At 32.4% G+C, this 13,593-nt stretch overlaps 1 protein-coding gene across 4 annotated transcripts; it reads right to left on the bottom strand.

The window, feature by feature from the left end:
- Positions 1-1,528: 1,528 nt before the first annotated feature.
- LOC121132054 (leucine-rich repeats and immunoglobulin-like domains protein lambik) lies at positions 1,529-10,806 on the bottom strand. Of its 4 annotated transcripts, none has more exons than XM_071894107.1 (7): positions 10,688-10,806; positions 8,143-10,297; positions 7,646-7,890; positions 3,398-3,595; positions 3,125-3,317; positions 2,802-3,069; positions 1,529-2,739 (listed from the first exon to the last, which is right to left on the bottom strand). In XM_071894107.1, exons 2-7 carry the CDS (start codon positions 10,072-10,074, stop codon positions 2,033-2,035), a joined length of 3,543 nt encoding a protein of 1,180 aa, XP_071750208.1. In that variant the 5' UTR covers positions 10,075-10,297; positions 10,688-10,806; the 3' UTR covers positions 1,529-2,032. The 4 variants fall into 4 exon arrangements, with proteins under 4 accessions (XP_071750208.1, XP_071750207.1, XP_071750210.1 ...); XM_071894106.1 differs by having other exon boundaries at positions 8,143-10,300; XM_071894109.1 differs by having other exon boundaries at positions 8,143-10,280; positions 10,688-10,804.
- Positions 10,807-13,593: the final 2,787 nt, after the last annotated feature.

The following is a 13,593-nucleotide window of genomic DNA, read 5'->3' on the forward strand; positions in this document are numbered from 1 at the left end:
TATTCATCCAAGTGGTCGAAGATCATCAAAACTTACATGTCCTTGATTCAAGGAAAAGATACTGCTTTAAATTATAATTTAAAAACATATCCACATTAAAAATTACTATAACTTTATTAGTTTATATTCAAAATTTAGATTAATCATCAATTAGGAAAATATACGAGTTTAATCATAGAATATTTACGCTGTGATGCCCATAATAAAATTGGTCTACAATGTTAGTTTTCAACACAAACTAACCAATAATAGTACTTAAATACGACGATTTTAGATATATAAGATGAATTTAGGTTATAAAGACTTTTCTATCAAAAAAGGTCCGGAACTCAGGTCAAACCTATACTAATTTAACTTGTTCAGTATACTCCAAGTAAAAAAATTGATCATTTCTAACGATTCGGAAAACATAAATAGTAAATATTGATATCATTTCTTTTCCGAGAATCAGATGGACATATAGCAAAAAATGCAAGTTATTGGAGCCTTTGCTCTTTTTGACCAATTAGAACCTAAAAACATTAGTAGAAAAATGATAAAATATTAAATGTATTGAGTATGTTATACTCATGACAAACAATGAGTAACACTGAGGATTTCTTGTGGAGCGATCTATATTTTTTACGTAAAGTTTGTCTGTTCGACGACACCTAATAATACCGGTTACAACGGATATTAATATATAATTATCGTCCCTTAGCGAAGCGAAAGAGTTTTAATACTATCTGAAGGAGCACACGCTCTAAACACGAAACTGTTGGGGGGCAAAACATCATTTTGATGATAAATTTCACTTGGATTTCGAACATGATCCAAAAATGGAAGAGTTACTTAAAGTAACATGTGACGTTAGTATAAAATTACAAATTCGTCAAATATCATAGTCTTATAATTGTACAAAGTTTATCACGGAATTTGTGCTTTTTACTAGAAAATTCAATATTTGAAATTTTTGATCAAAAAAATTTAATTTAATTTTTCAATTTTGTTGGTTAAAAAAATTTATTTTTCTGAGAATAGCTTTGGTCTTTTGAAATTTTTTTCCAAAAAAAAATAAATATTTTTTATTTTCTTTTCAAAAAATTTAATATTTGAATTTATTTTTTCCAAAAAATTATATTTTTTGATAATAATTATGGATTTTTGAAAGTTTCTGTGAATTACTATAAAATTCTTGAAATAATTCTCTATAAAATTTATAATTTTTATCGAAATAATTGATTTTTTTCTGAACAGCTGTGGATTTTTGAAAACTTTTTCGAAAAAAGTTTTAATTTAATTTTTGATTTTTTTTTCATAAATTTTTTATAAAAAGTTCCACAAACTAAGCCCCCCCCCCTAAACGGACGCCCCTTAAGTTATTTCCTTCTTATGAAAAGATCGGAATAATTGAATGACAACTTTCTGCTTTCGCTGCCTCAAATTTCAAGATGAAAAGATGACGCCCAGAAAAATATATAAGCATACCCGATAATCGTTCAAGTCGATACAAGACCAGTATGTATGTTAAAATAAAGAAAAGTCCCTATAGCTATAATAATAATTATATAATTAATTATTGTCTGTATTATTTTAGCATACGTACAAAAAAAAGTTAATAATATGAATATCACAGAAACATCTTCAGTAATATGTATGTATATAACAAATTATACTATAAAATCTAGTTGTTTAAAAATTAAAATAGTAATTCGTCTAATGTAATGTACAACTAACTATTCCTTAGGGGGCTATAAATAAATATTTAGGATAGGACTGTATATGTATGTATGTTTGTAATATTAAGGCACATAAAATTATGATTTTGGGGTGTATAGGTGGTGGGGAAACAACTAACAATGACTTGTAAATAGGGGGTGGGGGAAAGGAAATACTTAAATTTTCATTTTCTCTTTAACGAAGTATATGTAACCCGTTTTATGCTTAACATAAAAATAACTATTAATTATCATTATTATATAATAAATAACAAAGTAAGTAAGCTCATAAACCATTTTCTCCGTCATCCTTTTACAAAGGATGACGCTGGCCTTTATAAAACTCCTCCTCCTTTCAAACAGGGATCAAATGAAGAATAGGAACTAGAATACTGTGCGTCGCTTGAGGACTGGAGGTCTTTCTTCCCTTTTCTGAATTCTACAGGAGGAGGCTCCGAAGAAAACAGTACCTCTTGTGATGAGGAAGACGGAGGATGTGTTGCCACAGTGAGGTAATTTCTTAGCTTGAAAGGAGTATATACCTTGAATGCTCTTTCATTCGTTGGTGGTGTCAAGGGACTTGTTGTTGCTGAGTTGGAAGTGGTAGCTGCACTGCTGCTGTCAAGTTCAGACAATTTTAATGGACTAGGACTCATACCAGGATCAATGATGGAGCCAGACGAGTCTGGATTATTATTCGTCGTCTTGGAATAGGACTTGGAGGGAGAAGAGGAGCTATAGTAAAGATCTTCTTCTACGGAGGAATCGTCGACAAAGGGAATATCAGCTAGCTCGCAGTCTGATAAATTCATGACTGACTCTCCTCCACCCTCTTGTTGTTGCTCTGTATGCGATTCAAAGAGGTCCGAATCACCTCCACCTCGAACCACGAGTTTATTTTCTAAAATGGGTCTTAGGAGAGGCAAATGGACAAAGTCCAAACTAGGTGGGGCAGACGATTCCTCTCCTTTTTCAATGTTCTCATTGCTTTTTTTCGACTCACCTGTACCGGAATCCTTTTCAAACTCCTTCTCACCAGTACCTATGAAAATATGAGTATACCGATGATAAAATTAAATGTTTAGAATATTTAAAGATCATTACCCTCTTTCTTGGGTGTGTTTAAGGCGGAAGCTCCAAAGGATGACGTTGCAAATGAATGATGGGAAGCATTCAAAGAGGAAGAAGTTAATAAAATATCACCCCTGCTAGGGAACATTAATTGTCTTCTTACACGTTCTTGACGGTTTCGGATGGGAACGACCCTTCTCTCACCGTCAAGCTCATAGCATTCTCTAAAAATCCTAGCACGATTAGCACAACTATTGCTACTTGGATTTTGACTCTCATTCATACAACGATTCTTTCGTACCTATAAATGTTAAATCATCAATTTAGGTGTTCAAATTAATTAATTAATGACCTACTCTGTATATAACAAAGATCCAAATTAGTGATGTTCCAATGACACAACAAATAATGGCTATAATAATTATATTCATCTTGGTACTTCCATCTGAATCTGAATCTTTTTCTGGAAGGTTGGCGGTCGCTAATAGAACTTTCAAATTACTCGAATGTGATGCACTACCCAATTGATTTTCAATCTTGCATTCATATCTACGTAGACAAATATAATCAAACTAAGTATGTAGGAATTGTACGACAAACATATTGTTTCTTCCGATTTTAATACATACCTTCCAGAATCACTCAGCTCCACTTTGACAATGATAAGTAGCTGATTATTAGCAGCAAAGAAATGCCGTTCTGTTGGCTCAAATTTCTTTCCATCTTTGGTCCAGACGAAATTCGGTCTTGGACTGCCTTTGGCTGAGCAGTCAATAACGGCAGTTTCACCTTCCTTGGTTGATTTATCTTCCATTGGTTTAATAAACCTAACAAGAATAATATAATTTCAATGCATATGCAAAAAATTCATATGATAATTGGATCGATCAAATCTGCATTACATACAAATGTTGTAAGTTAACATAAAAACAATCTTGTACAAAAACAAGAAAAAATGTCTAGTACATTAAGGTATATATGGCAATTTGGTATCCCCCGATAGTTTTTATTTTGCATTTTATCCTCTAAACAAGAAAAAAAATAATCAAACGGAAAAAAATGGTCCTTCATGGACACGTTTTGATTTGAAATCTGTAAAATGTCAAACAAAATGAAAATTTGATGTTGTCTCTTTAAAATTGTCGATTTGAATCCAGTTACTTGGTTTTTTATTTTATTATGTATTACAGATGAAACATATATTTTGCAGCAATATCTCAACAATCTTTCTCTAACTTGCCTCATGGTATAAGTATTATAGTCCCAAACAGGCTGCCAGTAAATAAATATTCTCTTTTGGTACCGCGTATAACGTGCATTTATTTGGACTCTTCTCTTTATTTTTACTACTCAAATCTCGTTTTTTTGATACAAAGTGTCTAATATATTATTATAAAATATACGTTGGTTGTTCATTTATGCCAAATAAGACACCCAATTTTAACAATTTATAATTTTAAAATGCGAAAACTGTCTCTAAAACTCTTAAAAATACGACATTTTATTTATTATTCCTTAATTTCTAGAGTTGATTTATTTTTATTTGAGCATATTTTTATATTCTATATGTGTGATATTTTTCATTTATTATGCATATTTAATTTTTTTTTCTTTTTTCGATAACCTTTCAAAAAGAAACTATGAGTAAATAATTGCTTCTTATTATTTTTTTGTTTCATTAATTGGGAAAATTAAACGCAGAAGGACTGATCAGAATAATTTGTTGATAGGAATTGGCGATAATGCATCCAAGAATACAAAAGTAAGTTGGTTTTTGGAATTTTAAAAAAACCCAAAAATTAAATTTTTTGCAAAAAATAATTTTAAAATCCATAGCTATTCTCAAAATATTAATTTTTTTTTTAAAACCCTTAGTTATCCACAAAAAATTAAATAATTTTTTGAAAAAAATAATTTAAAAGTCCATGGACATTCACAGAAAATTAAATTGTGGACAAAAAATTTCAAAAATTATATTAAATTTTCTTGTAAAAAGCAAAAGTTCCTTACAGCTCCTCCAGCTCAACCCCTGCTTTCGTCCCTGATTAAGGTCGTGAAGTACCCTAGCCAGTCTCTAGACCTCAAACCCATCAAAATCTCTACAAGAAGACAAATTTACAAAAACGGCGAGGGATCAAATAAATATTTCCTTTACTGTACATGTTGCTCCAAATTTCATGAACATATTTTGTTCAAATATAGGTTTTATATTACAATTTCTGGGATGAGTTAAAATACCCAAGAAAAATATCCAACACGTGGTCCGCTGAATTTTTGCGTGCAGCCCACAGTCCATTCTCACTTCAAGTAGTATTTTCTAGCAAAATTCTAAAAATATCATCAAAACGTGTAGAACGCAGATAATATGTAATACATAATACTGAACAAATAAAGGAATTTTTATGAGAAAACAGATGACTTTTTATTTTTTAGGATTTCTTTTCTAAAAAAAAATTGGAGCAAAAGTTTAATTTTTTTCAAAAATTCAAAAATAAATCAAAATTTGTCAACTTCTAATCAATATTATGAATAACTCTAATTAAGTTTTCTTTTTTCAGTCCATTTAAATCAAAAATAAGTTTAAGATATAAACACGTACGTAAAATTGACCAAATTCCCGGAGAAAAGTAACATAACTTTGATTTCCCGCCCTGGAAGCTTTGATAAAAAAACAAGCACAATTTTTGGCATAGTGATAGCCTTACATATATAAAACATGTTGCCAAAAGTTCCTATTCATAAGAGTTGGGCATTTTTTATTTATTCATGATCAAGTATCTGTATTTCAGATTTTTTATTTTTTTTAAATCAAAATTGAGGTCATACAAAATTTAAATATTCTACTTTTTACTTCCTTTTTGAAATCCTCACACTTCAAAATAGTTAATTACCAAATTTCAAGTGGTAAGCTCTTATGGATAAAAAAAATACAAGAAAAATTAGCGTAGGGTAATTAGAAATTATAGCAGCGACTTTGAAAATGTTGGTCCAAAAAGGCACTTGGACGAGTATCTATGTCTCATGAACGACACAGAATAATGTGATGAAATTTGGCACACTTTGAGCTTGTGTGCTAAAAATCATCCAAATCTGAGAGGGTCGGGTGACATGCCCTGCTCGATTTGACATTACTCCCAAGTACTGTAAATCCTTCATTTGTACCCATATATATATATAATACTGAGGACCCCCCTCAACAGGGTTGCCAGATTGGCCATGAAAAATTAGATTTGGGTTTTTTTTTTAATATTTGGTCTAAATTTGAAATAAACATGTGTTACGCCACCGATATGACTAGTTAATGAACTTGTGTTTGAAGTATCTTTTACTTAGTATTTTACTAGGGGTAAGGGTTATTATATTAATAATAGTTTGATTGTCAACTATAAAAAAATGATTGTGACATTGTAACCATAAAGATATTGGAACACTATACTTATAAAGGGTTTTTTGGTCAGGGATGGTAGGGCTTGGTATAAGGATGATCATCCAGTTAGAATTATCCCAGGCGTATTTAGGAGATTCTCAAGTATACAATATTATTGTAACTACTCATGCTTTTATTATAATTTTCTTCATAGTAATGCCTCTGTGAATCGGGGTTTTTGGTAATTGGTTGGTCCCTTTAATATTAGGTGCTCTTGACATAGCATTTCCTCATCTAAATAATATAAGATTTTGGTTTCTAATAGCTTCTTTAAGTTTAATATTAATAAGAGCTTTAGTGGAGAGTGGTGCGAGAACGGATTGAATGGTTTACCATCCCCTATCTTCAGGGGTATTTCACTCTAGGGCTTCTGTATTTTGTTTTATGAATATATTTTTCATTAAATTTAATTTAATAGGTCCTGTGGCCAATTAAAATATTTCAATTGGCAAGGCGGTCCCTATATTAAGAGGTTGGACAGCCCTGGCTTAGAACTAAGTCATCTTATTTTTAAAAAACACTTATTGGTTCCTGATACGGTATTTCAAATAGAATCTATCTTATTATTTTTTCTTTAATTATGAGTGGGAATTGCAGCTATTTTAAGGGTTACTCGCAGTGTCTCACCAAAGATTACTCAGAATAAGCCTCGAGGACTTTTCTCAAAAGTGAGTTTGGATTACATCATTTATGTTCTTAATCTAATTTTCTTACATTTCTAGTGATAAATTATTTTGTTAAATCTTATAGATCGTAAAAATTCTCAATTAGTTATAGAAAAAGATAAAATAAATTATATTTAAAGGACCATATCGGAATGAAACAAAGTATCACATATCAATTAAAGGCTCCAGGCTATAGCTAGCAATCCCAGGTATTTCAGTTTATTTTAGAACTTCGAAATTGAAGCCCATAATTGACTCAAATATGTCAGTTTAATATTGTCTATAGAGTCTATATTTATCAAGACAAGCAAAAAATAGGGAATTACTCATTTTTATAATTTTTGTTCAAGATTGCGTTTGTGTTGAAACAGAAAAAGGGTACTATTTTTATAGAGGGACAGTTATCAACGGCCCCCCACCCCATTAATTAATTTATATAATATGTACAAATCACATTCTAATAAATAACTATCCATTGATACTATCATTCCATTTTGATCTATTCAAATTACACGAATATTATGTATTTATGAATAATACAACTGTGGGCATTTGAACTTTATAATGTGCCACAGAATACTTATTTGGGGGAACTTCCTATTAAAATAGTCAAAAATTACAGCAGTGATATATCGATCATCCATGGGATATTCAATAATTGCATGATCGTAAGTACTGCCAAGTACAATAAATCCTTCATTTAGAATTATTCATCTAATTTTTTGGTTACAACTTGTACAAAATTGCACCCTCTACAAAACATATATTATGTATATCATTCTTACCCTGGAATTTCAAGGACTGAGAGGGTAATGTTCCAAGAGACTTCACCAGCAGGATTTCTAGCAGTGCAAGTATATATTCCCATGTCTACAGCCTTGATGTTGTGAATGACAAGACTATTTACTGAAACACGGGAACTAAAATCATCAGATGAGGTTGATGACGAAGGAGTAATTATCCTTGCTCTTTCAATTCGCCTTTCTCTAGCAGCAGGAAAATCATTTCCGTGGTCTTTTTTCCAGGATACCTTGAAGAGTAAAAGATAAATTTATAAATATATATTAACATTACTAATGATGGTCAAATAAAAGTTATATTCAAATATGAGTCAATATGGCAGAATCATAGCACTCTAGAGTCAAGACTTGACTCAATACGTAATTTAAAAACTTAGTACAGTCAAACTGAAATGGAATCATAATCATCAATTGTACACTTAAATACAGCTGCAGGTGAAGTTAAATATGAAGTCAAATATTAATATTTTAATATATCTTACCTTGGGAGCAGGAACTCCTTCTGCGGCACATTTGAGAGTAGCGGAATTACCCCCTTTAACAACGACGTCTTCCGGAGTAATGAGAAAAGTAGGATACACATAAACAGTAATATTCGCCCGGTCAGAATAAGTAGCCCCATACGCATTAGATACGATGCATTGATATCTCCCTGCATCATCATAGGTTAGGTTCTTTAAACGAAGCTCGGACGTAATTTCACGGCCTTTTCCATCAAAGGAATGGGCTGTATTATCAGAACAATAAGATAATGTTTTTTGAGGTGTACAAGGCTCTGTAGGAATTACTTCAGAGTCAAACTTCCAAAGAAAAGTCATATCCACAGGGGATGTTGAAGCTGCTCGACAGAATAGTGATAGATTGTGCCCTTTGAGGGTGATTTGAGTCTCTGGTTGTTGAAGAATGTAAGGCTTGGGAAAGTCTTCGCAAGTAAAATACTCGATAGGTACAGAAATAACCCTTCTCCCTTTCAGACTACTCGGATGTGCACAGACAGCCTGATTAAAACCCATGACATGAGTCAGATTAATGAACTCTGGAAGCCATCGAAGGTAGCAATCACATAGGAAACTCTTGGAGTCAATTTTAAGGGCTTTTAATTTGTTCAAATGTTTAATTGATTTTTCATGTATGGTGGAAATGATGTTTGCTCGAAGATCAATCTCTTCCAAGGAGTTTAAACCACCCTTAAATCCCAATTCCCCGATTGACTTGATTTTATTCCGACTCAGAGTAAGTTTTCTCAGATGACTGAGGCCTTGGAAAGGAGAGTCAGAGTCTTCGATGGTGTGAGATAAGGAGTTTCCATCCAAACTAAGGATCTGTATGAGAGGCACCTCCTCAAAAACACTTCCACTGGATGAATCATCAATATGGGATATTAGATTATCTTGAAGGTAGAGTTCGGTTAAACTAGGCAATGATCGAAGAGAGTCTCGTTCTAATAGCTGCAAAAGGTTGCTTTTAAGATTTAGCTCTCGAAGAACCCCAAGAAATTCCCAGGCATCTTCTGCAATGTAATCAATTTTGTTGTGTGAGAGAGATAGAGTTTCCAAAGTTCTAAGACCGTATAGCCACCCTTTTTCAACACTTTGAATCCCATTCCTATCCAGGTAGAGATGTCGTATTTTCTCCAATCCAAAGAATGCACCATCACTTAGATACTCAACAGAGTTTTTCTTGAGTTTGAGTGTGAGTAGTTCTTTAAGTCCATGAAAGGAGAGCCCCTCAATTTTTTCAAAGCGATTCTTACTCAAGTCCAGGAACTTTAAAGAGGGAACAGAGTCAAAGAAGAGCCCTTTGGGCAGAGCTACAAGGGAGTTTCGGCTTAAAAGTAGTTCTCTAAGATGATTAAGACCATAGAGTGAGCCTTTTTGAATTTGCACAAGGGAATTGGATCTTAGATTAAGGGTTTGTAGAAGGGTTAAGTACTGGAATACATTTGGGGTAAGATATAGTATTCGATTCTTGGCTAGGTTGAGCACCTTGAGATGAGGAAACAAGTTAAAGTGGAGATCTTTGAGAGTTGAAATGTTATTTGAGCGGAGGTCCAGATTTTCGAGGCGTGGAAAGGGAAAGGGTCCGTTTTTAAGGCCTTTCAAAATGGTGTTGTGAGAAATGTTGAGAGTGACGAGGGAGGAGGGAAGTGCGGAGAGGTCGCCCAAGGGAAGGAGGTTAAAACTCAGATCCAGAGCCAGGATTCCGCCCACCCTTATCTCATTTTTCTGTCCCTCCTGTTGCGCCAGTCCTTCCGGAATGGAAGAGAGTCTCAAATGGGAACAGTCCAAGGATTGAGGAGCGGCGGTGAGGCCTGCTTTAATGGTGCAAAGAGAAGATCCGGACTCGAAATTTGTGGACGATACCCCTGGAATCCCGTAGAATAAGGCACATAGGACAACAAGGGCGAGTTGCATGATTTCATGTTGGACAAAGCCTCATTGTTCATTGTATACAAGTCCTTACTACGCCGGGTTGGTGCTCCAGTCTGCGCATCCCTGACAAATCCACGGATTTTGAGAGACTTTTACACTTTGACAAAATATATTATTAATAAATAATAAAGAAGCAACAGTTTCTCTCTTCCTTTCTATCTCTTTTCTCTTTCTTTCTTTCTTTCCTCCTTTTAATGAGTAAATACTACTAAATATTATATGACTGTCAACACAAAAGCAAGCTAGGATATTTTTTCGCAAAACTGATTACATTTGTATTCCTACGCGAATATTCGTAGATTTCCATGAACAAAGTATTCTTATTAACCCTTTGAGCGTCCTGAAAATTGCACTTATAGTAGCCAAATTCATTTGAAGGGCCATATCGCGCCCAATATACGTCTCAACAATCAAATAAAAGTTATAAACTAGAGTGGAAACTCTTGCATATCGTCACTCATCCCAGGCATTTGAATAATAAGCCTATAATTGTCTCAAAATAGTCTATGAAGTAAATAAATGTATTGGGGTTTTTTTAATGTTCTTGATTTTTGTTCAAGATTGTTTTTATGTTGACACACCACATATATATTACTATTAACTATTGCTCAGTACAAGTTTTTCTTCTGAGAGTATTTACTAAGTTCCACTACTTCTGCCTCGTAGTAGTAGTAGTAGTAACTATGAATCGTGCAATGCGCGTGGATGAACTGCGCTAAATATATATTTTTTTATTTTAAACCCTTAATAATAAGAAAAAATAAAAAGAAGAACAATTTGTTGGGGATGATATGTAATTTAATTCGAAAACAAATCCGTCAGGAAAGGAGATGCAACATTATGTTTATTTCAGTATTTCCAAGATTTTTGCATACATAAAAAACCATGGGCGGCCAGAGAATTAAATTTGGGGGTTTTTAAAATTTGAAATTAAATTTTTAGGGAAAAAATATTCAAAAATCTACAGTTATTCACAAAAAATTTAATTTTTTGTAAAAAAATTTCAAAAATCCACAGCTATTGAGAAAAAAAATTAAATTTCAAATATTCAATTTTTGAATAAATTAAATAAAAATAATTTTTTTCAAAAATTCAAAGCTGTTCATAAAAAAAAAAAATTTTGGAAATTTTTCCCAAAAATTTACAGCTGTTCACAGAAAATTATTTTTTTTTGGAAAAAAATTTTAAATATTAAATTTTGGAATTTTTTTTTATCAAAAATCCACACCTGTTCATAAAAAATTCCAATATTAAATTTTTTATAAAAAAATAAAAAAATTCACAGCTGTTCACAAAAAATTAAATTTTTTGGAAACAAATTTCAAAAATCCATAGCTATTCACTAAATATCAATGTAATTTATGGAAAAAATTTGTAATATTAAAATTTTTCAAAAATAATTTCAAAATCCACATTTTTTCAAAAACAATTATATTTTTTCTAAACAAATTTTATGGAAAAAAAATTCAAAAATCTACAGCAATTCAAAAAAAATTATTTGTTCACATGGAAAAAAAAAATTACGTTTTTTTGCGTCAAATTTTTTTATCCTGATAAAAAAAAAATCTAGTAAAAAGCAAAAATTCTTTAATTTGGGGGCTACAGCCCTTCAGCCTACCCTTGATGACGCCGAAACCCATTACAAAAAAAGATCCAAAAAAATCAATCAAAAATAGACTAATTACTCATACGTTCAAACTCTAACACCCCTAACTTTTTTTGTTTCGACGTCATACTGTCTTCTATATTAGACGACTTCTATAGTAGTGTAGTAAGATAAGAATCATGTTCGTATGCCTTGTTGTTTTTTTATTTTTATTGTAGAATTACATCAGGGCACCACATCGCGTAGGAGGGCCGCCTCCTGCATCAAGTTATTATTATATATTTGAGTATAAAGGATCCGAGAGGAAGGCACCTTCCTTCTTCCCAACTTTTATTGTTAATTCTTTATTTTACGTAGTTAGCACTCAAATAGCCTAAAAAATTAAAATATGAATGAAAAATTGGGAATATTATTTGTCATTTTTTTCCTTTTTGTAGTAAAGGGGGGGGGGGAAGAGAAGAAGAAAAGGAAGAATTAATAACTAATAATATAATTTCCTACACAGCAGCAGCTTTTGACAAGATTCTTTTTTATATGACATATATGATTATTATTTTGTAGTACATCGCGTTTATTTATTTTATTAGATATTAATGATTATTATGACGTAATCTCCTTCATCATCATAGCCTCATTTCTCTTAGGAGGAGCACATGTTGATATTATTTAGGGCCCTACAAAACGGCTTTATTATTACTACCCAATGAATGTTCATTTATTTTTTATTAAATGGGATTTTTTGCAGTAGTTATTTTAAATTAATAATAATGTGGGTATATGAGTCATCATATTATATTATAGTGGGATGGTTGTTCCCTGATTGGTTGATCTCTCTCTCTCTCTTTTTTTTGCAATCTCTTATATAAAGCTTCATTTTATGACGTTTCGAACCCTGATTCGAGTAGTAACATAATTTACAACCTTTTATTAGCTTTGCGATGTATCAACACAAAAACAATATTGAACAAACATCAAGAGTAATTCACAATTTATTGTTTTATTAGATAAATATTGACATATTTCGGTGATTTATACGCATTCAATTCAAATTTCAGGAATTGTTATTCATTCATAAAAAAGTAAGATTTTCAATTAAAGAATACAAATGTTATCCAGGCTCAACTTTTAGAAGAATATTTCTAATTTGCTTTAATATTAATGGATCACATTACCGGGTGTTTCATTAATATCTGAACACTTACTAATTCCATAATTAATAAAGACTGAGTGATTGAAATAAATTCATATTTAGATATATTAAAGCATAAGCCATTAGCTAAAAAACAAAACAAACTTTAGCCTACGTAAAAGTCGAGAAAATGACACTTGAACGTGATCGACGAATTTCCATTCGCACACTCCAAGCGGTTGGGCGTCTCAAAAACCACCGTCTACACCATCAGCAATTCTAAACGGTTGAAATGAAGAAGGGCTCTGTAAAAAGTCCAAACTGGGCCCGAAGGAGTTAAGGAAAACAGCCCAGGTCAAGTCCATGAGGGCCCATGCAAGATATTACGGAGTTTCCCATCAGGCTGTCTAGAAAGCTATCTAAAAAGTCAGTGGAAAGGGCCTTCTGAGGGTGAAGAGGCCACTTTTGACAGCAGCAATAAAATAAACCCATCTCTTCCATTGTAAGACTCTTTTGAGTTCTTTTGAACTCTTTTTCAACCCTTTTGGCCCTACTAATGCCCTGATGCCAACAGGCCCGCAGTGTCCTTCATCCAAACACCAAGGCACTCAAAGCCACTGTTAGCCAATAATGCAACACCATGACAGAGGACTACATCTGCAGCGGGTACCAGGCCTTCTGCAACCGCTAAGGGCGGTAACATTTATGATTAAGGAAGCTCAGACATACATCTATTTATAGTATTAATTTGCTTGAAATTCATATG

The sequence above is a fragment of the Lepeophtheirus salmonis genome, chromosome 1 (genome assembly GCF_016086655.4).
Source record: "Lepeophtheirus salmonis chromosome 1, UVic_Lsal_1.4, whole genome shotgun sequence".
Classification (NCBI taxonomy): Eukaryota; Metazoa; Arthropoda; class Copepoda; order Siphonostomatoida; family Caligidae; genus Lepeophtheirus; species Lepeophtheirus salmonis.